We start from the raw sequence: 25,776 nt of genomic DNA, 5'->3' as shown, positions 1-25,776 counted from the left end.
GGCTCGAACCCGTGTCCCCTGAACTGGTGGGCAGATTCTTAACCACTGCACCACCAGGGAAGCCCCTATTTAGTCTTTTAAAATGTCTTTCGATAAGGTTTTATATTTTTCCCAAAAAAATCTTGGCCTCTTTTGTTACTTTCTAAGTAGTTCATACATGGTATCTTTATTAAAATTTTCTTAGTTTGTTGTTAGCATATAAAAGCAATAGATTTTTTTAAAGGCATTTTTAAAAATTTATTTATTTATTTATTTTTGGCTGCATTGGGTCTTCATTGCTGTGCACGGGCTTTCTCTAGTTGCGGTGAGCAGGGGCACCTCTTCATTGTGGTGCACGGGCTTCTCATTGCAGTGGCTTCTCTTGTTGTGGAGCACAGGCTTTAGGCACGCAGGCTTCAGTAGTTGTGGTGCATGGGCTCAGTAGTTGTGGCCCGCAGGCTTATTTGCTCTGCGGCATGTAGTATCTTCCTAGACCAGGGCTTGAACCCGTATCCCCTGCACTGGCAGGCGGATTCTTAACCACTGCGCCACCAGTGAAGTCCCTAAAAGCAATAGATTTTTAAATATGGATTTTGTATCAGAAATCTTCTTAAATTCTTAAAAATTCTAATAATTTATCCATGCACTATTTTGGATTTTCTAAATATACGGTGGTATCATCTACAAATAATGACAATTCTGTTCTTCATTTCCAATTTTTAAACATTTTATTTCTCTTCCTTGCCTTACTGTGCCTGCTAGACCCTCCAGTACAATGCTGAGCAGAAATGGTGATAGCAGGCATCTTTGCCACGTTCCAAATGTCAAAGCTCTTAACATTTCACTTCTGTCATTTACTGTAAATCTTTGTAGATACCCTTTAAGAAAATTTATTCAACTAATTTGCTAAGATTTTTAAAATCATGAATAGATGTCGAATTTTATCTAACCCTTTCTCTACATTTATTAAGATGATTGTGGTTTTTCTCCTTTAATCTGCTAATGAGGCAAATTATGCTGATTGAGTTCAAGTGCTAAACCACATCACAGGTTTACAATAAATCTAACTTGATCATATTATTCTTTTTTAATATATTGGATTTAGGCAGTGCTATAGAGTGAATGTTTGTGTCCCCTCAAAATTCATATGTTGAAACCTAATCCCCAGTGTGACGGTATTAGAAGGTAGGGTCTTTGGGAGGTGACTAGGTCATGAGAGTGGAGCCCTCATGAATGGCATTCGTGCCCTTATAAAAGAGACCCTAGAGAGCAACCTTGCCCCTTCACTATGTGAGGACACAGCGAGAAGACAGCCGTCTAGGAACCAGGAAGTTGGTCCTCACCAGACAGCAAATCTGCCGGCACCTTGATCTTAGACTTCCCAGCCTCCGTAACTGTGAGAAATAGATGTTTGTTGTTTATTAGCCACCTAGTCTACACTATTTTGTTATAGTAGCCTGAACAGACTAAGACAGGCAGTTATCATTTAGCTTAAAATAGTTACATCTATCTTCTGGAGATTGTTCTGTAATATTCTTTTCTTACTCATCAGGTTTTAGTATCAAGGTTATAGCAGCCCCATAAATTGAATTAGGAATGCTCCCTCTTTTTCTACACTCTGGAATTGGTTCTATAAAATTGGAATTATTATTATTATAAATAATTATTATAAATAATAATTCTTATTCCTGGAGTATTTCACCAGTGAAGCCATCTGGAGACAGTTTTGGCAAGTTATATGTCTGTAGTGATTTGTCCATTTTACCTAATTTTCAACCCAATTGGCATAAAGTTGCTTTTTTGGACATTGAGCAAATTGTCACATCAGTGGAGGGCCACAGACACATGTCTGGACTTTGATATTTGACAAAGTCAGAATATGCTCATTGAAAGGTGAAATAATGGGTGTGTTGAATTTGTTTTCACTAGCTGTTTTCCACTTCCAGACCTCTGCAATGCTATTCCTTCTTACTGGACTGCCTTCTCTTCCCCTTCATCACCTAGTGGATTCCTTCTTGCTTTGTGTGGTGTTTTTGTTGTTGTGGGTGAGGGTGGGGGGTGTTGGTTTGCTTGTTTGTGCACCACGCGGCTTGCAGGATCTTAGTTCCCTGACCAGGGATCTAACCCGGTCCCTGGCAGTGAAAGCACCAGGTCCTAACCACTGGACCACCAGGGAATTCCCGCTTCTTGTTTTTTAAAATGCAGTTCAGGTACCACATCCTCCAAGAAGGCTTCCAGAGTTCCCACAGTGGACTAAGCATCTGTCCCAGGGTCCCCGCAGCTCACTGGATCCATCACTGCTAATGTACTAACCACACTGCACTGAAATTCTTTCTCTGCGTCTGTCTCCCCCACTAGACTGTGGGCTCCTTCCTCTGTGTCCTCAGAGCAGAGCAGACGTCAACACTTGTGGAACTAAAGTGAGCTGTAACCACTGAATGACTAACTAAGTTCTCTAGCCATGTCTCTATATTTTCCCACATACGTTTGTTTGTTCTTTTATTTCATTCAACAGGTATTTATTGAAAACTTACTATGTGCCAGGTAGTGTTCTAGAAGAGTGGCCAGTGAGGAAAGAGGAAAACTACGAGAGTATGGTATCCTGGAAACCAAGTGAAGAAAGGATTTCAAGGCTGAGGAGATGGTTAACTGTGTCAAAGGCTGCCAATAGGTCAAGTAAGACGAGGTCTGAGACTTGACTGTTGATAGAACAATGTGAATATCATCAGTGACTTCAGCACTTTTGCTGAAGTGGTTGGGCAAAAAATCCAATTGTGGTTAAGGAAAAGCACTGGAGCCCTGGGGGAGAAGGACTGAAGAAAGCTGGTATAAAGTTTTGCTGTGAAAGGAAGCAAACAAATATATGGTGTTTTATTTTGCTATGCAGAGTTTTTTATTTGCATGCAGTATATACATCTAGCCTTTCTTTCAAAGCTTCTGGGTTTCCAGTTTTGAGTTAGAATGCAATGTCTGTGGACAGCAACTCTGAAATGAATTTTTCACAGCACATTAAGTCCTCTGTCCTTTCTGAGGCCTCCTCAATCTTGAGGGCAGAGGGCTCTCCCTGCTAGTGTCAAAGGCTGTGTTTTGGGGTTTTTTTTCCACTAACCTCAAAACCTTGTGGCTGATCCACAACAAATATCCCCTCAACCACAGCTGACCACATGTCATGCAGTCATGTATGTGACACCAAACACTCATGTGGCCACCATTCTTCCTCCCTCCCTGGCAGAATGTGAAAAAGACCAAAGGACCTGCTCCCCAAAGACCACCAGACCACATGGATTAGTACCATAAGATGAGGTGACACAGATCCTCAAGGACATATTGAAGCAGCAGCAGCAGGCAATGACCACATCCCACCCACCCCTACCCACTCCCCACCGTGGTCCTCCCACAGAACGTGACCACCCTGCACATTCAGACCCGAACAGGAGAACATTGCACAACAAGACACATCGTTTCTCATAGAGCTGTATTGTGGCATATAATAATAGGTACTCTATATAAATTAAATTAAAAATAAAGCTCCAGCAGGTTGCACAGGTTGGCTGTTAATAAATATATCTCTGGGTAATTGTGCCCCAAGACCAGCTCATGACCACTCTCCCTCATCCAGAGAATTATACAAAAATAAATACAGGCTTGGGGGGGGCGGGATGGGAAGGGAGGACATGCCCAGTTCCATTCTGAAAGTTCTCACTCACACCATCCACCCATGCTGTTTCTCTCCACTGGTATCACCGCAGGGAGCCCCACGCTGACTGGAGAGCTAAGGGACAGGACGGCCTCTCTCCAGTCAAGCATTCTCAGAAGCAAAGGACCCTTCGCTGTACAGGCCATACATCCCATCTGAACCCTCTGGGGGGAGGGGCTACCCCTCCCCAGAGAGGGGGAAGCCTGTTATTGCTGATCTCACAAGCAGCTCCTACGAGAACCAGGCCAGAGAGAGGCACAGCGCAAGCACCAGGAGGGACATACCACTGTTCAGAGCCACAGGGACCACCACCAGCCCAGCCAGGACCCCCAGAGTCTGGGTCAAGGGCCCCCAGAGCTGGGGAGGCAATACACACACACTCTCTGCAGGGGCTGCTAGGGTTGGAGACCTCTTTGGGGGCTCAAGGCTTGGGCCTGAACCCTCTTCATCCTGGGAGCTCACATGGGGCCTGGCCAGGCTGGAAGGACAGACTTCAGCCCCCAAGGAACCAAGGAGGGGGAGATCTTGCCCCTGCAGGACTGGAGCAGCTGGCTCCTTGCCGAATATAGAAACCGATCTGTCTGCCAACTCAGTGGTAAACTCCATCTGGACTTCTGTCCCCCCTGGTGACCCAGTCACCCCAGCTATCACCCTATTCACATGCAAAGAGTCAGCGTCCTTGCCCATCCCCTTCTCTGGAGCCCCAGTGAACTGACCCTCCATACTCAGAACCACAGGGCTGTTACATCCTGAGCCTTCTGCCCACGGGAGCCACACATCTCCCATAGTGGCTACCACAGGATGGGCCCCAGAGAGGATTTCCGGAGGCGATTCCTTGGGGGTGTCCCCTTCTGGGCTGGAGGGTATGATGGGGAGCCCCTCTTCCCCCTCTCCCTCCTCATCAGGGTCCTCGGTGTCCTTGATGAGCTCCACACCACGCCCCAGCCTGGCATAGTGCAGCGTGATCTCCTCAGCCAGGGCACTGTTCAGGGCCCGCTCGGGGCCAGGCCACTTCAAGATCAGGTCGCGGTCCGTGAGTACGCCCAGGGGATGGCTGGGAGATACCCCCCCATCTGTGGGGCCCTCCCCACTACCTCCTGTCCCACCAGCAGCCACGGCAGCCCGCAGGCGGCTCAGGTGGGACAGGTAGAGCTGCTCCAGCTCCTGGTCAATGGTGTCCTCGCCAAGCAGCTCCTCCAACCCACTCACGACCTCCAGACCCCCAGGGGTCTCATCCATGATAGCTCCCACTATGGGGTCCTTTCGGCCCCTTCCATTCTCTCTGGATACTTCCCACGTAGCCTCCACCTGTCGCTGGCTGGGTTCCAGGAAAGGCCCAGCTGCCCCCTCACTTGCATCGGGCCCCGAGGCCTGGTCCCTGGGAGAGCCACCCAGGCCACAGAGGGAGGAAGAGAAGGGAATCCTGATGGCCGGTGCCTGGGGGACCTCTGTGAAAGCCACAGGTGGACTGCTTCTGGGAACATCACCTTCCTCTGGGGGTTTGCCAGTCACTGTAACTTCAGAAACCTGGAGCCATAGGGGAGGGGGGAGGGAGGGGAGAGAAAGGGAAGGGAATGAAGAAGAGGAAGGGATGGGACAAGCAGAGACAGTGAGAACTGGTGACAGCGCACATCCAGCCCCACAGGTGTTTCCAAGTGAAAACTCCATAAAGAACTATAATTTTCTTAACTCCAAAGACTACGTCTACATTAAAATAACAAAATTAGGTGGAATAAAAGGGGGCTTCCTGTAGATCATAAAGCTGAGAAATTCAGTGGGCACCAATATCTGGTGAATGACTATCAGTAACTACTGTTGGTTGACCTCCAAAACATATCCAGAATATCCATATGAATTCATGTATTTTCTCTTTTAAACAAAATGTATTTCCTAGCTCTGTCTTTTGACAAGGCCTAGAAACAATGACCAATCTAGTAGCAACAAGCACATCTAGCACCCAGATCTTGGTTTCTAAATACCATTCTCCACTGAAAGGAATCAGGGCTTCTGAAATAACTGACTGTTCCCAGGTTCGGGGCAGGGAAAGTACAAGATGAGGCTGGGACATATTGACATACAAGAATGTGAGAAAGTGCTCAAAGAATGTTGGGGATGTATCAAAAGAACTCTAGAGGGCTTCCCTGGTGGCGCAGTGGTTGAGAGTCCGCCTGCCGATGCAGGGGACACGGGTTCGTGCCCCGGTCCGGGAAGATCCCACATGCCGCGGAGCAGCTGGGCCCGTGAGCCATGGCCGCTGAGCCTGCGCGTCCGGAGCCTGTGCTCCGCAACGGGAGAGGCCACAACAGTGAGAGGTCCGCGTACCGCAAAAAAAAAAAAAAAAAGAACTCTAGAGCCAATGAAAATAAGCTCCCACTGGCCAGAGACAATTCAATTTAAGTGTCAAAATAAATAAATAGGTGCAATGGGTTGAAACTCATCAAATATGTTTAAAATTTATGAGTTATTAATGCCACCCCAAAACTTAAAACCCTTAATTGGTCACCTTTGGAGAAGTTCATTTCTCCTGAAAACTGGTAAATAAAAGGGAAGTTTTTAAGTATTTATCCAGCTTTTTCTATACAAACTATATACCCTCAGGGCATATATGTTCAAGGTAGCCAAATAGTTGATGTGAGAAAGTTTTTCTTTAGAGAAGAATTCCAGCTAATAAATAAAATGGAAATAGAATTAAGTAGAATCAATTCTATTTAAATTAATTTAATAATAACAGGTTATATTTAATAAAAGTAATAGTAATTAAATTTAATACTAGATGAAATTAATTAAATAGAATAAATTAATAAAAGTGGAGTAGAAATGTGTTTCCACGTGGATGCAATCAGCCAAATCCAGACTGTGGGAAACTCTATAGGACAAACAAGGCTTCTTCAACAAACAAATTGCAAGAAAAGTGAGACAGATTTAAAAATCTAAAAAGACCCATCAACCAAATACAATGTATTGACCTTGTTTGGACCCTAAAACACCTATGAGACAAGGAAATTTGAACACTGACCAAATATTTGATGATCCTAAGGAATTATTGTTAATTTTCTGAGGGGTAACGTGGCATTGTGGGGTTTTTGTAAAGAGTGCTTAATTTTCTGAAATACAAACCAAAGTATTCAAGGATGACATAAAGTCTGGATTTTTTCCAAAATAATTCCATAGGGAAGGTGAGAGGAGGGGCTGGGGTATAGAGAAATGTAGGAATGGACGTGTTGAAATTTGTTGAAGCTGGGTGATGAGTATATGTGGATTCATTATACTGGTTTCTTTACTTTTATTATTTATTATTATTTTTTTTTGGCCACTCGCATGGCATGTGGGATCTTAGTTCCCCGACCAGGGATCAAACCCATGCCCTGTACAGTGGAAGCACGGAGTCTTAACCACTGGACTGACAGGGAATTCCCAGTTTCTTTACTGTTATATGTTTGAAAATCTTTGTAATAAAAAGTTAACACACACACACACACACACACACACACACACACACACACACACACACACACTTACATCTCTAGAATCTCTCTATCTCCCTGCCAGCACCAGCATCGCTCACCTGGACCACTGCAGTGGCCTCCTCCTCAGGGTCCCCCAGCTTCCACCCTCAACCCTGCAGTCCATTTTCCTCACAGCAGCCAGAGGAAGCCTGTTAAATCCTAAGTCAGATCATGGACCTCCTCTGCTCAAGACCCTCCTGCGGCTCCCCTGTCATTCAGAGTAAAAGCCAGAGTCCTCTCCATGGCCCGTGAGGCCCCATGTGATCTGTGCCTCCACTTCTCCCACCTCACCTCCTGCCGCTCCCCCTCACTCACTCTGCTCCGCTGCACGGCCTCCTCCTCACTGTTCCTCACACATACTAGCCACGGCCCCACCTTGAGGACTTTGCACTTGCCTGAGATGTTCTTCCCTTACCTTAGTTATCCACATGCCTCACTATTCCACTTTCTTCAGATCTTCTCTCAAATCTCACTGACCACCAAGGCCTTCCCTGGCCACCCAATCTGAAGTTGCAAACGTCTTCCCTCCCCCAACACCCCCCCCCACACACACATACACTCTCTCTCTCTCCTTATCCCTTTATTTCCTTTTTCCTTAGCACTCATCATCATCTAAAATACCATATATTTTAACTGCTATTTTGTTTTATTATGTCTCACTCCACTAAAATGTAAGTGAGCCCCATGAAGAGACAGTGTTTGGGTCATTACTGTATTACCAGTGTCCCTAACAGTCTTTGGCACAGAGCAAGCACTCAATAAATATTTGCTAAACTAACAAATGACATTTCTATAAGCCCAGGCAAATAACTGCATTCTACCCTTCTGCCACCAAGTTCTGATTTGGGGGGCCACCCCCCAACCTAGGGGAGACCCAGAGCAAGTCAGCCCCACCACCCAGCCTCCCATCGGGCTGTCCATCCAGAGGCTGCCAGGCCTGCTTACCTGAAGTGTCATCTGGGGCCACGGACGGAGAGGCGTGGGGGCCACCAAGGGACCCACTGACTCCTGGACATCAGGACGCTCTGCTGGAAAGAAGAGGACAGCGTCGGGGCCAGGCAAGGGTATAAACAAGCCTGGTTTGGTTGTTAAGAAAATATACTCTTCTAGCCAACTGGCAGATTTGCCTCTGAAGCTTTCTGTGACAGTCTAAGGCAGAAGATGCCTCTTAATTTGTGGAGAAAGAAAAGGGGAGGAAGAAAGAAATGGTAAATATAAGCTAAAAGTCCCCAGCCTGCCAATTGCTTACCCACAGCAGGGGTATTATCGTCTGCACTCTTCATCCTCAGCTCCTCCTCGTTAGGCCTGTGGGGCGGAGGAGAGAATGCATGGATCTGATGCCCTGAAAGGCCGGTTCTGCCACCTACCGGCACCTTCTGAGCCTCTCTGCTGGCCCACCCTCACCTGACAGCTGCTGTTTTCTCTTCTGCTGCCTCTTTCTATCCTCTGGTCATAAAGTCCTACACACTCACTGTAGAAAATTGACGAAATACAGGAAAGCGTAAGGAAGCAGGAGAAAAGTCACACATCAGCCAGAGGCAACCATCGTTACCATTTTGGAAAATTTCATTCCACACATTCTGTGAATCGTTTAGATTCTGCGGGCATAATTTTGCAGCTGGCTTTGTCCATTTAACAGTAAGAAGCAGCATTACATACTTTTGTAAACATTTGAAATGGCTGCTACTACCCCCATCACATGGGTTGACCTTAATGTACGTAGCCATTCCCTTCCTACTAGGCAGCTAGGTTGTTTCCTTCATCTTGCTCCCACAAAGCAGACTTTGGCAGACATCATTGGGCATAGCTTAATGAACATTTTGGATCATTTCTTTAGAGTATACTTCTGGCTGTGGAGGAAACCATCTTTTCCAAGAAAGGGCAAGCAAGGACTGTGGGGCACAGGAAACAGCAAAGGGAAGGAAGGAAGCAACTGGAGAATGGGAAGGAGGTCAGCAGAAAAGGCAGTAACCTGAGATCACAGAGGCCTAGGTCCCTCCGCCAACCCTCCACCCATCGCCATATCAGCCTGGCAGGGCACTTAACCTCCCTGAACCTCACCCTCCTCACCTTAAAACAGAGCACAGGGGAGCCAGCATGTGTACACCAAGCACAGGGCAGTCGAGGGAAATGAGGACATCAAGCCAGACACCAGGGCCTGGCACAGAGCAGGGGCTGAATCAAGCATAGATATTTGTTGGTCTTTTTCCTCATTTGCCAGGCAAGTCAGACCCAAGGTCTGAGTGGTGGAAACCAAGGGTATTTCAGTCAGTCCCTGCCAGGGGTGAGGGTATGAGGATCATGGAGAAATCGCTGTTCTCATTCTCACCAATGAGTATCAACTGCTTACAAATTAAGGCAAATGAGGGAACCATTAACTAAAACACATGCGGAGACCTGAAAAGAGCTGAGGTAATAACTCAAACCTTTTTTCTTCCTCAGAAGTAACAGGATGATGTTGACATTTCGGTAAGTGGTTGCAACTTTTTTGAAAACACATAATCAGTTCCCTTCACAATTACTTACAGAAACAGAATATCACTAGCTGACCTGAATATAATGCTTACTATGGTACTTCATAGCATAGCTTCACATATATTCATTTAATTCTCATGAGAACCCTATGAGATAGGTACTTTTACATTTTTGAAGTAGGCAGTTTTATTATCCTCATCTTACAGATGGTGAAACAGAAGCCAAGTAAATGGCTCAAGGTCATGCAGCAAAGATCGAAACCCAGGTCATTCAGCTTCTAAGTCTGTGCTCTCAACCAACAAACTGCTGCTTCTTGGATGAGGGAGGCTGGGGTCTTACCACAGCCTCATCTCCAATCCTTTCCAGGGCAGATAGAAAGAGGCAGCAATAATAGACAAGATCCCTCCCTCCACCTTCATTCAAGCTTTGCTTTTGATCTGCCTTTTGCCCACACTCTCATTCCCAGTTTCCCTGCCTTCAGGGGACATGTGGCTAGGAGACCACCAGACACAGAAATAGCTGCAAGAACTGGTTTTTATTAGCACCCTTGGGGAGGAAGCTTGAACCATGTACATGGATCTAGAGTCTGGAAGATCTGGAAGGGACCATCTGGTTTTCTCCACAGACTAGGGCTCACACATCACACCAGAGGTATTTGAGTCAGAAGACTACAGGGCATGAAGTAGGTGACTCCAGGAGCCCAGCCATCAATTCCTGCACTTCACGGATGAGAAAGGGGGATTCGGAGCAAATTGGCTTGGCTCTGCACCACTCCCCTTAGTAGGTCAAAAATCCAGGTCTTTGGATTTGTGGCCCAACACAATTTCTGCTGACTTCTTTTGCTGGTGTAGTCCTTCATTAGAGAAAATGTCATCTTCCTAGGGTCTTCTAAAGCAAGCATCCTCAAGACCCGCAAACAAACAGAGAGGCAGCCCTCCTCCCAGGGCAGGGCTAGGCAAGCCTTCCCCTGCCATCTGGCCCAGTGCAGGTGCATGATAACCAGGCTTCTAAAAGCCACTCCAGAGTCCTAGATGTACATGAGAGAGAAGAGAGGGGAACTCAGGATGCAGCCAACCAGCAGGAAAAGAACTTCATGGTCCATTTGAAGGAAAAAGAGAGAGAAGAAAAACAAATACAAAACAAATCCTTCAGCCCCCAGAACATCTCTTCCAAAGCCGGGGAGGGTGAGAAGAGGGGGAACATCCAAAAATCACGTCAAGCAATTCAGCCAATCCCCAAATCCACGAAGTCAGCAGAAGTACACAGGTCACTCTCCCTACTTCCAAAGTCAGAGAGATGAAAGCAGGAGGCACAGCATCTATTGTTCACCTCCTCCACCGTGGGCCCTTTTCATTGATACACCAAGTCATTTGAAAACCCTCACATCTCTCCTTCAAAGCAACACCCTTCCCTTTGCAGAAACTGTTCCCAAATGCAGAAACTGAGGCTCAAGGAACAGTATCTACACCTACTAACTACTAACTACACACCACACTGATAACATCCAAAGAAGGTTCCATTTTGAAGACAGTGTGTGAAACTGTGGGCTTAAAAAAAAAACACTAAATATCCTTGAACTGTCTTTCACAGTAAATATTCGGAGGCAGCTATGACTTTAATCAAAAGGAGGATAGTGATAGAAATGGAGTACAAATGTATACTGACTCACTAATCAGTAACAGAGAAGAGGGGTTCTTAGAAAAATGGGGAGGGAGATTAAGAACAAAACTGTACCTCCCGTATGCTTGCTAATTTTCGAGAAGGAAACTTGCTCTTTTGGCACCAACCCCACACACACCACGTGGTATTGCCTCAAGGGCAGTGGGCAGTCACGAACTGGAGCACAGACCAGGGGGCATCTTGGGCACTCATCCTCTGGGTGCTCTCGCGAGAACTAGTCAAGACAGTGTAGTCTAGGATGGGCCGTGTCAGGCCTGCATGCCTGTCTCCTGGGTGTGAAAAGTCTTCCTGCCATCAGGAGACTCAATGGCCTGACCTCAGAAGGCACCCAGGGAGACCAAGGTGTGAGATTTCAGAAAGAGGTGCTGTGGGCCCCAGCCTAGGCCAGCCAAGACAGAACAAAAAAGTCAATCGCCACAGTCAGAGAGTGAGTGAGCAAGTGAGGGCTGACAACCTCTGTGGAGAAGAGCAAAGCAGACTTTCAGAGCAGTCACATCACTGCCACCACCACCCAAGTCCTCTGAGAGCACCCCCAACACTCGTGTTTTCAAAGAACCTGGCCAGCCCAAAGTGGGTCATGCACTGAAACCCAAAGGGAAACTCAGCAGACCCCAGCTCCCATGCAGTCAGCCTGAAGATAACGCTGACTCTCCGAGGGGACAGGTGGCTTCGGAAATCTGCCCGAGATACTTGGAATCCCAGTTACCCTGAGCCATCTGCTTTCTAAAAACAACAGGGTTTGAAGGAGGCTGTGAAAGCCACCAAGTTATGTGGGGTACTGCTCTGTCTTCCCCAGCTAGTCTGTGTCAGTGTCAGTTCTGGGACTTATGGACAATCCAGTAGGGCAGAGGGAGGAAGCTGAGCAGTTTGTCGTGCTATGAGCTTCTGCTACAGCAATGACTTCATTCATTTGGCCATGACCCACGGTAAGAAATACGTTTTACATCATAACCCAGCACACACCCATATATACATATCTCTGAAAACCAGTTGTTCTTTGAATGAGATAACTTACCTTTACTACATGTTGTGATGCACTCATTATTTTCTATGCTATTTTTTTAATGTTTGTTGGAATCCAGTAAATTTATTTCACATCTTAATAAAGGGTCATGACATGTAGTTTTGAATAACCCCAGCTCTGCCACCTACCAGCTGTGTGACCTGGAGCAAGTTACTTAACCTCTCTGTGCCTCCGTTTCCTCATCTGTGAAGAGGGTATAATAGTAATACTTACCTCAGAGAGCTGTTAGGCAGATTGAGGAAATATTTGAAAGTCTCCTTTAAAGTGCTTAACAAACAGTACTCCACTCCAAATTCCCACTGAGAGAAACTGAGGCTCTGAAGAGGAAAGCAACTTGCCCAGCATTGCCCAGCTGGTAAGACACATCACCCAGCCCGGCACAGCAGTTGAGAACTGGGGCACCAGAGCAGGAGCACCCAGCTCAGATTCTGGCTGTGCTGCTTTCATAACACGTGGCCTCAGGCCCACATCCTCGACCATGATGCCCTATCAGTTTTCCGTGGAATAAAAGAGGATCACTTTCACACTAAAATCCTCACTCCAGACAACTAAGATGACCCCTGGCCCATCCTGTTTCGACTTTGATTGTTCTGATTTCCCAACTGCCAACTCAGATAGCAAGTTGGGTCCCCATCCATTCAGCTACAGGTACACCTGAAAATCATTGAGGGCTTACTGTGCATCAGCCCAGGGCCAGACTCTGGAGACACAATGGTGAGCAAACCCGACTAGGAAGCTTACAATTTAGCGTGCAGGAAGACATCAAAAAAAGATACTCACACTCATTCTTTCAACAAACATTTATTGAGCACCTGTTAAGTGCCAGGCACCGTGGCAGGCCCTGTGGGAATACAGTGGTGAACAAAAGCAGACCATGTCCCTACCCCTCACGGAGCTTACAGTCTAGCAGGGCAGAGAGGGTCATCCGATAATCCCCTAATGAAGGTCTAACTACAAACTGAGGTCAGGGCCTTCAGAAAAGGAAAGAATGCCCTAGAACAAGGGGCCTTGGCCCAGACTACAGGGTCAGGGAGGGCTTAAGATGCTTAGAAGGAAAATGAGCAATGGAGGGGTCAGGGAGCGAGGGGCTGCTGAGGACTCTATGGAGGAGGTGATGGAGTCAATCTCGAACAAGGGGAGTTTGAGGCATCTTTGAGACATCAGCCAAGTAGAGATACTGAGTTTGTATGTATGAGGCTGAAGGAAAGAGTAGGGAGAAAGAGAAGAACCAGAGAGTTCAGAGGAAAAGCAGCAGAGGATGGTCCCAAGGCAAGGTAAGAAAGTGTTTTAAATAGGAGTGCTCAACCACTTCAAGAACTCCAAAAAACCACCTATGGAATCTGGCAGATGCAGGGGCAGAAGTGAGTGGAGAAGACAAGTGTAGGCAACTCTTTAGAGGGGGGTCGACAGTGAAGGGGAGAAGGGTGATTGGGTGCTGGCCAGGAGCAGTGGGGACAGAGGTGGGGTCAAAGCACAGATTTCTAAGACAGCAGAGACACTGGCATGTATAAAGGCCAATAGAGAGGCTCAAGCGAGGAGGGCAGTGAAAAGCTGCCAGGAGAGAAAGGGTAACTGATTATGTCAGGTTCTGGAGCAAGTGGCAGAAAAATGGAACCCAGGGCACAAATGGGAAGACTGGCCTGAGGGAGGAAAAGGACCTCCCTCCTCCCCTGTAACACAAAGGAGGGAAATCAGTTTGCAGGCTTGGGGGCTACAAGTTGTGGGGAGTTCCATTCTTATAGTTTCTACTTGTTTTTTTGAAGCAGGAAGTCTGAAGGTAAAGAACATTTGAAAGAGTCACCTCAGGGACGAGACAAGAGTGGATCAGAATAAAACAGTAGGACTGCCAGGCAGGGTGGAAAATGACCCTGGATTTGTGGCAATGCTCATCTCCTCTGCTCTATGACATTCTCTAACAGGGCTTGCCTGCTTGGCTGGTCAGTTGCTATAAAAAGACCTGGGCCTGAGGTGGTTGGGATGGACAGGCTTCCAGGAGGAAGCACTCTTAGAACTGAAGGATCAAAATGAGACTGCAGTGGGAACCGCACCAACATTCCTGATGAGGGAAACAGCATGGACAAAGGCCCTGAGGCAGGAAGGGGGAAAGCACCTTGGAAAGACCACAGTGACAGAAGCTCAGAAGGCAGAGGATGGCATGAAGTGAGACTAGATGCCCTGGAGGCCAGACTGGGGGAGAGGTCATGGGGTGCTCAAAAGCCATGCTGCAACTTTCTTGGTCTTTATTTTTAAAAGGAATAGGACACCTCCCAAGGGTGTTAAGCCAAGGCAGACCTGGAGGGCTCTCCTCCCCACACCAGCCCTGGGATTTTGGACTCTGGGAGCCTCGGTTTGCTCATCCAGAAAAGAGGGATCGAAACCATCTATCTCACAGGGAATGTTGAAAGGATTAGATGAGACTGTACACGCAAATACTCCGCAGGGTCTCTGCCAGGTCTTGTACAACAAACCCTCCATCCCTGCCCCTCCCACCCGGTTCCACCACCGGCCCTTTGACATGTTAGCGCCAGTCTGCAGCTTTGGCCCTGTTTGAACCTAGCACTGTGCCCAGCACATGGTAGGCCCTCAATAAATGCTTGTTGATGGATCAGCTCTAAGCCTAAGGGTTATCAAAAGCCTGGGCCAGCAACTCGAGGAATGCAGCCATTTCAGTTTCTGAGCTGTATCCCGAGGGCTAGCACAGACTTCTCCCATGTCCCCACGTGACGTGGCTGTGCTGGTGCACAGTGGACCTGCAGGCAACACTTCCTGAATGGGAAGCCCTCTACAACAGGGCTCCCGCAGGCTGAGGCTATCCCCTAAGATCCTCTACCACCTCCCAGAAGGGCTGGGTCGCAGGCAGCGGCTGTTCTCCAACAGCACTCCAAGTCACCGGCAGCACGCAGGTTTTAAAACAATAATAAGTTGAAATGTACTCGCCAAGAAAGCCACCGACCTACAAAGAAAATCTTATCGCTGATCTTGCAATGAGCACCGACCTCCCCTTTGCAAGAGCTGAGATCAAGATAAAGAAGCTATCGAAAAGCCATCTGCCCACTTAAAATAATATCATAAGTCATGTTAGGAACCACAGACCTGGGGCCAGATACCAAAACAATTGTCTGAACGGGCTGCTTCAATTTCTCCTTAAAACCACCCATGTATGTTAAAAGAAAAACACCCTCCCACCCACCTTGGCCCTGCAAGCTTTTGATTTCTCTGTTCCCTTCCTTTCACACTCTAAAATGACCAAACTCTGTTACCCAAACTGACACGTCTTACAGACAAGGCTCCCACGACAGCCAGCTGGAATGACGACTCAGGAAAAGTGACAGAAATTAAGGCGAGGGGCACTGGAATGGCTGGATATCTTGATCTGGGTGATGGTTTCACAAGGGCATACATATGTAAAAATCTATTGAGCTTCACACTTAAGATCAATAAAGGAAAAAAAAAAGCTAGAAGGAAAGCAAGACATGCTAGGAACATGGGAACACCTGGAGCGAAATGCAGAATTTGCCCTGAATCCTATCAGGCCTTCAAGAGGAACAGTAGTTTTTAAAAAACGTCCCTACCGTCTCCTCCCTGGTCCTATCACTCACTAGCTGAGTGTACTTGAACAAGCTGGCTCACTTCTCTGAGCTACCTCAGTTTCCCCCTCTATTAAATGGGCATAACCATAGCACCTACACCACACAGCATGCACAGTGGGACTCAGGAGAGAACAAACTTGAAGCTCTCAACACAGAGATCAGTAAATGTTGGCCACTGTTAATCTTTCAAAGCTAACACCATGCTTCAGTTACCTTGCCCATGCTTGCTGCGTCCAATCCAAGCACACAAATTGACTGTCGTTCCCCTTTAGCAGATGAGAAAACGGAGGCTCACAGATGAAGAAACTGAGGCAAGGCTACACAGCTGGTGATGGACAGAGCAGAATTTGGGAGGGGAATCCAAGGAACTATCTGTGATTCCCTAAGCATTAATACTGACACCTATACGGCACTACTAAGAGCCAGGCTTGGTTCTGAGTGCTCTTACTCATCTCCTGTGAAGTAGCTGCAATAATTCTCTCTGCTTTATAGATGAGGGTACTGAGGCACAGTGCGGTTAAATGAGTTGGCCAAGATCATAAGGCTAACAGATGACAGGACTGGGATTTGAACCCAGGCACTGATGTCAGAATCCACACTCTTACGCCTGTAAGGAAAGCCATGCTGCCTACCCTGCTCAGATAGTCTCAGGTTACTGTTACCAACACAGGTTGGTAAGTAGGTACTTGTCTGCTTGCTCACTTACCCAGGCACATCTGCCCACAAGCCCCAAGCTAGACCCTTCTGAACCACTCACAGCCTAAGGCCCTTCCAGGATCACAAACATCTTGCTGCAGCCAGAGGCTTCTGATCAAGCATATACAAGGTCCAAACAGCATTTTCCCATTCCCATTTCCAGTCCTCCCAGGAGCAGGGAAATGTATGCATTTCCCACATGTGCTTGGAGAATCTACTTATCCCAGGTTAGACTTAGGTGATTCCCCCCAAAATCAGGCCTAGCTGCTACTCTTGAAGAACTCATGGCTTGACAGGGAAAACCCAGGAGGATCTTGTATCAGGGGCTTCTGGGGTTAAGTGGTTCCTTCTCCCAAGCCCTGAATGGTCACAGGTGGTACAGCAAAAACAAAGGTAAAGAGCTTCCAGTCCAGGCCCATCTGGTTCTGCCTCTGCCAGAGCCACTGCTTCTTGTGAGAGCAGGGGCTCAGCCCCTCAACTCCACAGGAGATATCAGACCAAATTAGAGCAAAACAGTAAAGAGACTGCACAGGCTTCAAGGTCAGACATGGCCAAACTGGAAAAGCCAGGAGCCATCACTTCCTCAACCAGTTTCTCCCTCTAGAACTCTGGCTTCCTGCTCCATCAAATGGGGATCAGATTCCCTGCCTCCCACTGGTAAGGACCTTGGTCCACACTACCATATCACTGCAGTTCTCTCCGCTCCAGCACACTACCCTTCGTTCACACCAGATTCAGTCCCACCTCAGGACCTTTGCACTTGCTGTTCTATCTCCCTAGAACACCTCTGCTCCCATTATGTGTGCAAAACTATTCCTCTTTATCATTCAAGGCTCAGTTTACACAGTACCTCCTCAGAAAGTCCTCCTTGTTCCCTTTTCTACAAACTCTCTCCCTCCCCATATCTGTGCATAACTCTTATCAGCATCCAGGACTCACTTTCTCAAAGGCCTTCCCCAAACACCCTACCTAAAGCAGCTATTCCCTCCCAAACTGTCCCCTTACTCTATTTTACTTTCCTCTCAGCAGCTAAACTTATTCGTCTGTATCTTATCCACCTGCTGGTTTTTTCAAACTGTCTCTCATAAAAGCCTGTATGCTCCCTGAGGGCAGGTAAGATGTCTGTCTTGTTCAGGGCTTTACAGTGCAATTCAATAAATGAATGAAACCCCAGTAATTAAAACACAGCCTAGCACATGTTCGGTCTCCATTACTCTTTGACCGACTGACTGAATGCGCCCTCCTCCCTGTCCTGGAGAGCAGGCCTCAGGGGCTCCTGGGTCGGAATGCTTGTCCTCCATCCTAAACACAGCACTGCGTTGGCGGAGGTGGCGCTGGCAGACATTACCTGCGCCTCACCGGCTTCATGCAGCTCTTCAGCTGCCTGGCCTCAGCCTCCACGGGACCCTGGCACTCGGGCTGTGGCTCCAGCTGCTGCAGCTGCTGCTGCTGGGGCAGCCCTTCGGCATCAGTGGGTGTGGGAGCGGGTGCAATCCGGAGCAGGACTGTGTAGTTGCGGCCGTGGTTGTTGGCCCAGAAAGTGCCCTCGGGGGTCTCATAGCGCACCACGAAGTCCAGGCGCGCCCCATCGCCCGCACCCTCAGCAAAGGGCAGCTGGAAGGCAAAGCGGTCGGTGCGGCCGCCGTCGTCGGGCGAGGAGGCGGGCGCCTGGCCGGGGCCCAAGCCAAGGCCCAGATCCAGGATGGGATCTCCTGCTCCTGGTCCTCCCGCTCCTGCCCCCGGCGGGCTGCGCGGGACGTAGCGCGCTGGGTGGTCGCAGAAGGAAGCCCAGCCGTCGTGTGAGGCCCGCACGTGCACCGCCTTCTCAAAGGAGCGGTTCAGCACGCGGACCAACCCGCGCAGCACCGGCGGGCGCCCCCCAGGCACCCACACCCCGGCACCCCCGGGGACCGCTCCGGGAGGCGGCAGCAGTGCCTCCAGCTCCACCATGACGCGCCCCAAGCGCTCCAGACGGCCCGGCGCGGGCGGCAGCGAAAATGTGGGCACCAGGTAAAACCCCCCGCCAGCGGGAACGGGGTACAGCGGCGAGGGCTCGGGGCAAGCCTCCTCTTCCTCCTCCCCTTCATCCCCATCCTCGCCATCGTCGTCCTCGTCAGCCCCGCCGCCGACGCCATCTTGCCCGGCCGCCACCGCCATCTTGCCCGCCCCGGGCCCGCCCCACGGCCGGTAGCGGCGCAGCTGCGCCAGCGGCAGCCCCAGGGCCTCGTCGGCGAACAGCACCCTCCGCGGGGCCACCGCTGCCTCGACTGAGGTACGGGGCTCGCCCGCGGCCGGCGAGGGGGGCGCGGGATGCCGCAGCGGGGGCTCCACAGGGGCCGTGCGCGCCATACCGGCGGCGGCGGCGGCGGCGGCGGCACCGACGGCACCGGCAGCGGGACCGGCGGGGGCAGGGCCTGAAGGGGCGGGCAGCCAATGGGAAGGCCAGCGCCGGGGGGAGGGGGATACGACTCACGGGGGGGGAGGTCGTAGGCGGCGAGACGACAGGTATAGCGGAGAGCCAATGGGGAGCCGCGCACGCGTGACGTAGACGGTGAAGCGAGTGCAGGGGAAGCACGCAGCCAATGGGGATACCCGAGAGTGGGCGGTGTAGGAGGCGGGATGATCGGGGATCAATGGGGATGCGTGAATGGGGGGGTGCGGGGTCCGGGATGAAGAGAGCAGAAGTAGGACAGCTAATGGGGAAGTGTGAGCGGGAGCGGCGTGGGAGCGGCAGGGAAAACGGAATGGCTACAGGCGATGGGGGCAGCAGGGAGCGAACGGAGAGGCCGGAACAGTAGGAGATCCATGGGTTGCGTAGGTAGTGGGACGGAAGGTAGAGACAGCGAACAGCCAATGGGGAGCCGTGCAGCGGTGACGTAGAGGAGGGATGACGATAATGGCTGCAGCGAGCCAATGGAGAGTCTTGTGAGTGTGCACTACGCCTTCAAGGGGCGGTGCCAGGGCGGAACTAGCCAATACGGAGACCAAAAGGTGACCAAGAGGCGGTATGTGAGCGGCCTCGGAGGCGGGACTGGAGGGGAATAGCCAATGGGGTGGGTGATGAAGGCGAGAGCGAGGAAGAGAGGTAGCAGATAGCCAATGGGGGAGTCAGAGTGAAGGCAGTTGAGACCTCAAGGGGCAGTGCAAGAACGGGATGAACCAATGCTGAAGCTAGAAAGTGTATCGGGACAGAAAGACCCGGAGGTGGGACGGGAAAGAGCAGAGCCAACGGGGATGTTGTAGCTGGTGTGAAGGAGGGGATGAACAGCCAATAAGGAGGCTAGAGGAGAGGAAGGTTCGTAGGCCGTCTGAGCTGTAGAGTGGTCGGGCCTCTGAACCGTAGAGTGCAGGCAGCCCTTAGAAAGAGTATGCCTCTCATGGATGGATTTACCTTCTCCTTAACCCTCCGTGACTCCCTATTGCCCCAGGGCTATGAATGCCCAGAGCCCCTGAAGACCTAGACTGCATCCTAGTGTGAGATCTGAGAAAGCAAAACGGACTCTCCTGTTGCAGTTAGTGGGTCTGCCCAACCCAGCTCCGAGCCTTTGCTTGAGCGGTGCCACCAGCCGAGAATGCCCCTGATTATCACCCTCAGTGTTCTCCAGGACTTGGCACCATTGTTGAATGAATGGCCAAATGAAAGGTTGAGTTTTCGGGGAAGATTAGCTTTTTCTAACTCCAGCTCAGAAAACACTGAGCGTGACTATGCAGCCAGGAGTTGGTCGGGCATGTTGGCAGATATTGACTAACGTAATCACAAATCAAAGCCCTGTCTTTCTTGCGGGATTGAAGCTCCACACCCCACAGTGGCCTCACCTCCCTTCTTTCTGTCCCCGGTCTCTGCTCCTACTGTTCCCTCTACCAGGAGTGCTGCTCCTTCTTCCTCATCTAGTGGACTCCTTTCATTCCCCTTTCACTCTTCCTTTGAGATCCCGCCTTCCGTGGGAACAGAATTGTAGCTTGTGTCCACTGAACATGGCCATTCATACATTCCCCCTTCATCCTGGGAGGATTTTCTGAACACCTACTGTATGCAGGGTTCTGACTCACAGCATCCCTAGGAGGGAGGCAGTTCCACCGGCGGGCTCCCCTCCTCAGGTCTCAGTGTCCAGGATGGGGTTATGGGCCAGGAACCAATCAGTATGTTTAGTTGCAAATAACAGGGAAAACCCCACAAAATAATATGGGCTTAAACAAGATAGAACTTTTTTTTCCTCACCTAAAAGTTCAAGCTGTTAAGTAGTCCAGGGACTCCTTCCTGCCCACAGAGTTAGGGTGTTGTCTGTGTCCCGGTGTGGCCCCAAGACTCTCATCCTTCAACAAATCCTGTCAGCTCTCCATTCGATATATTTCCCGAATATACCCTCTCCCCACCCCCTCCACTGCCAACGCCATCATCAGTCGCTGATGATGTAGCGACTGCAGTAGCCTCCCTCATCATTGCAGTAGCCTCCCTCTCACTGATCCCTCTGCTTCCATCCTCACTCCTAAAGTCCATTCTACACTCAGCAATCAGAGGGATCCTGTTAAGTCCTAAGACAGTTCACATCTCTCCTCTACTCACAACCCTCCCATGGCCTCCTACTCACTCAGAGTAAAAGCCAAAGTCCTGACCATGGGCTACAAGGTCCTGCATGGTTTAACGGCCCCCCTAGTCCCCTCTCTTACCTCACCTCCTACTCCTCTTCCTCTCACTCACACCATTCTAACCACACTCTTACCTCCTTAGTAGACCTTGAGCAAATCGGACACACTCCCACCTCAGGACCTTTGCGCTGGCTGTTTCCTCTGGAATTACTCAGATATCTACATGGCTCCCTTCCTCACCTCCTTCAAGTCTTTGTCAAAGGCCCACTTCTCTGGGGACTTTCACCAACCTCTCTATTTAATCCTGTCCACTCTCCCCCGGAAGCCTCCCATGTGAGAGGATATAGTCCAGTGCAGAGAGGAGATGGGGACCTCTGCCCACCTGACCCCTCGGCCCTCATTCTGCAAGGGTCCTGGCTCTCAGCAGCAGCAGCATCACCCGTCACTCAGCTTTCCTCCTTCTTTTCTGGCACTCCTCTCATGGAGCAAGTGACAGTAAGGGAGAGATGGTTTGGGGAGGATGTAGCCCACACCTCGGACCCTGAAAGAGAAAACCAGCCCCCTCTCTCAGGAGGGAACAGGTCCTGAGGCAGGGAATGGGGCCTCGGCTTCTAGAACTGACCTGGTTTATAGTTACATGGGACATGTAGGGAATGTTCAGAACCAAGTCGACAGGGAGCAAGGGGTCATTAATTAACCTTAGGGACATCCCTAAAGTTGGACTCCCTCCTGATGAGCAGGCGCCTCACCCCCTCTCTTGCTCCCAACCACATGCCATATCTTTTAAGCCCCTGCTGTATGCAGGGTCCCTGCAGGCCTTCAACCTGAGACCTCACCCCACTTGGTGCCTCCCCTGCCTGCCTGGCACACACAGGCCATCTTTGGGTCTCAGACATGTCCCACCAACTCAGAAGCCTCAACCAGTGAAAGTTTTGTTTTGAACTAATGGTAGGGAGGGTTGGGTTCTTTTTTTTTTTTATTGCTGTTGGCTGATTTTTTTTAGGTTTTTTTTTTTTCTATTCACCTATTTTTTTTTCTCTTGTCTTCACAAAGCCAGGCCACCAGCCCCCTCTGGGCTTTTCCAGAAAGGTGAGTCTGAGTTGAGGAAAGAGGCTCTCCTTCTTTTGAGGATTTGGGAGATGGTGGGAGGAAAAGAAGCAAAGGGGTAAAGGGGGGGTCTTGGCCAGTAGGTTTATACCATGTGAATAAAAATCTGTTTCCAATTTCTCTTTCCCAGGCCTGAAGCCAGTCTTGCAGACGGGTTGGAGTGGACATTGGATGACAGAACTCTGGGTCATGCAGGGCACTGGAGAGCCAAGGGCAGGGAGTCTCAGCCACAGCCTGTCAGGAGAAGCCCCTGGGGGCTGGTCTCCCCTGTTGACCATTGGTTGGAGGGGGTGCCTGCGGAGGTGAGGAAATGCAGCCGCCAAGTCTTGGACAACCTGAAACCTTCAAGCCCCCAGAAGAATCTCCAAATCTCAGAACCTCCCTATCATTGCAGCCTAGAATTTAAAACCTGAGACCGTTGTGCTCAAGGAAACCTGGCGGTTTCAAAGCCCAGCACCAATGGAACGCAGGGCCCCTATCCTCCAGCTCTGTGATATTGGGCAAGTTGCCCGACTACTTCGTGCCTCCGTTTTCCCCATCTGTATAACGGCCATGACGACAAGATGGAAATCCAAGGGCTGTGGTGAGGATTGAACACGATAATTGTGAAAAGTGTTCGGCGGTGCATCTGGCACATGGAAAATCTGAGAAATTGTCGGCTACGGGGATGATGGTGGATATTTAGAATCCTAAATCCTTGGAAACTGGGACTTTTCGAAGTAGAAAATCGCAAAGGCTGAGGGCCTCAGAAGCATCGGGCCATGGTGTCCCTGACCATGAGAAGGTTGGGGTCCCAACGAGCCTCTCTAGGCTTTGTGAGGATGGATTCATTAATACTGGGGCCTGGTTGGGACCTTCCCCTCTGGGTCAGAGCTCTCAGGCCCTAAGATGTAATGAGGCAAGACTTTTCTCCCTTTCCTCACTCAGTGATGTTCAGTGGATTCTGGGAGCCAATGATTCTCAGACTCTTGGATTCTGTGAATTGTCGGGGGTAGGGAGGGACTCCCTGATTTTTTCTCCATGAAGTAATTTCCATGCCTCTCACCCTCTGTGAGAAGATGGGTTGCAAGAGTATCCGGAGCTCCCACCCCTGGGCAGTAAGACCGTGATGACCGTATCAATTCCACTTAAGGGGAAACTGAGGCCTGGACCAGAGCAAGGCCTCTGGAAACGCAGCCCTATTCCATTTCTTTCCCTGGTGTTTCCCATCCACATGTAGCATCTCAGTTCCTTTCTTCCTTTCCCCAGAGACCCTCAAATATCCCCTCACTCACAGAGTGGCATCTCTCCCTGCCTGGGATGTCCCTGTGATTTGAGTTCTTTTCCCTTTTTTTCTAACTCTACACACTTTTGTTTTAAAAACTGTAGTTTCTCATGAGCCCTGTTATCTCATTGATACCTCTCACCTCTGTAGTGAGGGGAAGAAATCATATTTTCAGATGACTCGTAAAGGGCAAACAAAAAACCCAAAATTTCAAAATTTCCGTTTAAGTCTCATAATCAAGAAGAGGAGAAACAGAGCGAGCGAGTGAGAGAGAGAGCGAGAGAGAAAAAACTATGAGAACCCCCCCCACCCCGTGATTATCAGCGTACACACTCATCGAAAAAAAAAATTGGATTATTAGAAGAGAGAGGTCTGTGGCTTCCACACCGTGGTTTTTCTTCTCGGTATAAAAGCAAAGTTGTTTTTGATATGTGACAGTTTCCCACAAGCCAGGCTGATCCTTTTCTGTCAGTCCACTTCACCAAGGTGAGTGTCCCCGCTCTCCCCCACCAGATGCGGGTCCAGCGGAAGAGACGACAGTGAGGTAGGCACTGGGTTGGAGGGTAGTCAGGGGCCCTCGGGGACCAGCAAGACACACGCAGCAGCTCCTGTGATCCTGGTCAGGTAAGGTATTTTTTACAGTAATAATACTAATAACAAACGCCAGAGGACTGATAGATCAAGTACTTAATCAGTGCTGAGGCAGAGGCAAAGATAAATAAATGGATCGATGTGTGGACGGGTAGGATTTTTAAAATATATCAGCTGCCAGTCTTTATGAATCTCAGAGCTTTGAACAACTTGAAACACTGTCCAGGTGTAACTGGAAATATCAGCGACGTCTCTGACATACCTTTGGCTCTTCTCTCTCGATATCTCCCGTCCCTCTCTGTCTCACTCTTTTCGTGATTCTCTGCCCCTCTCTTTCTGTTTCCCTGGCACGCAGACTCTCCACCCCTCTGTCTTTCTCTGGCTCTGACCATCTCCCCTGTCGCTGTCTCCTCCAACTTGACCACACTCCATTTATCTCCTTTCCTCCGTCTCTCCCGCCGCCTTTCCTGCTCACTCGTCTTGCCTTCCCCCTGCCTGCCTCTCCCCCTCTACCCCCAGCCTCCAGCACAGAGCTTTGTACAGTTGGCGCTTAATAACAGTGTGTTGAGTAATGTCGAGGAGGACATTTACATTTTACAAGAATGAGCATCAATTCTGTTTGCCCCAGTCGAAAGAGGATTGTGGGCTGTCGGGTTGGGCTGAGCACTTAACTTGAACTTGCGCTTGCACCGCATGAGGAGACCCTCCAGGGGGGCACTTCACGCAATTGTCAACCATGGTTTAGCTGTGGGATTCTACCCTCAGGACCTCGTGTTGTGGGGGGAGGGCCAGGATCCATGTCCAGGAACAGAGCAGGCCATTCAAGTCTGGGGTGACCTCGTCTCTGCAGGCTTAGCAAGTGCTCACTGAGTGTTAACTGTTAGTATTTTTTAACCAAATTAGAATCATGCTATCTAGCTATCTATTGCTTTTGTTTCTGCTTTATTCAATGAATAGGAGCATTTTTGTAGGTCACTGAAAAATGTTTCAACGTATGATCTTTCATAACTGTTCAGACTGTCCTCACATTGGTATGAACCACGACTGGTTCGACCAAGTGCTGATTTTTGGACATTCGGGTTGTTTCTAGTTTTTTCGCATAATCATCCCGTATTAGTTCCTCGGATTCCTACAAATCGAGTGGCTAGGGCAAAGCGTTTGTGCATTTTTAAGGTTTCTGACCCTCTCTGCAAATTGTTCTTCCAAAAGGTTGTCCTGTTTTATGTTCCCTCTACTCAAGCTAACCGTGGGTGGGTATTGTCATTTTTTAATCCTTTCTCAACATAACAGGTAAGAAAAATATTACCATGTTGTTGAAATTTGCATCTTTCGATAACTTACACTGTTTGTTGACCATATGTGCTTTTTTTTTTTTTTTTCAGTTGTCTGGTCAAGTCCTTAGTCCTAATAGGGTGTTCATCGTTTTTATTTATTGATTTGTCACAGCTCTTTATATAAAAGGATATTAGCCTTCCATCAGCCGTACATATATAGCAAATATTTTCTCTCAATTCATCATTTACTGAAGTTGTTTTGCTATTTGTTCATGCTGTTTTGTGATGCTTATGATGTTTTTATAT

General features: G+C 49.2%; 2 protein-coding genes across 7 annotated transcripts in view; one reads left to right on the top strand and one right to left on the bottom strand.

The window, feature by feature from the left end:
• Positions 1-3,437: 3,437 nt before the first annotated feature.
• On the bottom strand, positions 3,438-19,311 carry PPP1R3F (protein phosphatase 1 regulatory subunit 3F). Of its 2 annotated transcripts, none has more exons than XM_004281923.3 (4): positions 17,996-19,311; positions 8,432-8,487; positions 8,128-8,210; positions 3,438-5,203 (listed from the first exon to the last, which is right to left on the bottom strand). In XM_004281923.3, the coding sequence occupies exons 1-4, from the start codon at positions 18,994-18,996 to the stop codon at positions 3,908-3,910; spliced, it is 2,436 nt and encodes an 811-aa protein (XP_004281971.1). In that variant the 5' UTR covers positions 18,997-19,311; the 3' UTR covers positions 3,438-3,907. The 2 variants fall into 2 exon arrangements, with proteins under 2 accessions (XP_004281971.1, XP_033265629.1); XM_033409738.2 differs by having other exon boundaries at positions 8,128-8,207.
• FOXP3 (forkhead box P3) overlaps positions 18,526-25,776 on the top strand; it is a 19,383-nt gene continuing 12,132 nt past the window's right edge. For 4 of the 5 annotated variants that reach the window (XM_033409741.2, XM_049704479.1, XM_012537474.3 and 1 more), the window contains exons 1-2: positions 18,781-18,919; positions 22,472-24,091. The gene's annotated coding sequence lies outside the window, so the exon portion shown is untranslated. Of the gene's footprint in view, positions 18,658-18,780; positions 18,920-22,471; positions 24,092-25,776 lie in introns of those variants that run through there. The other variant, XM_049704478.1, reaches the window with a different exon arrangement.

This window comes from Orcinus orca, chromosome X, assembly GCF_937001465.1.
Source record: "Orcinus orca chromosome X, mOrcOrc1.1, whole genome shotgun sequence".
Taxonomy (NCBI): domain Eukaryota; kingdom Metazoa; phylum Chordata; class Mammalia; order Artiodactyla; family Delphinidae; genus Orcinus; species Orcinus orca.
The sequence above is the reverse complement of the archived record's forward strand: the minus strand, read 5'-3'. Positions and strand labels throughout refer to the sequence as shown.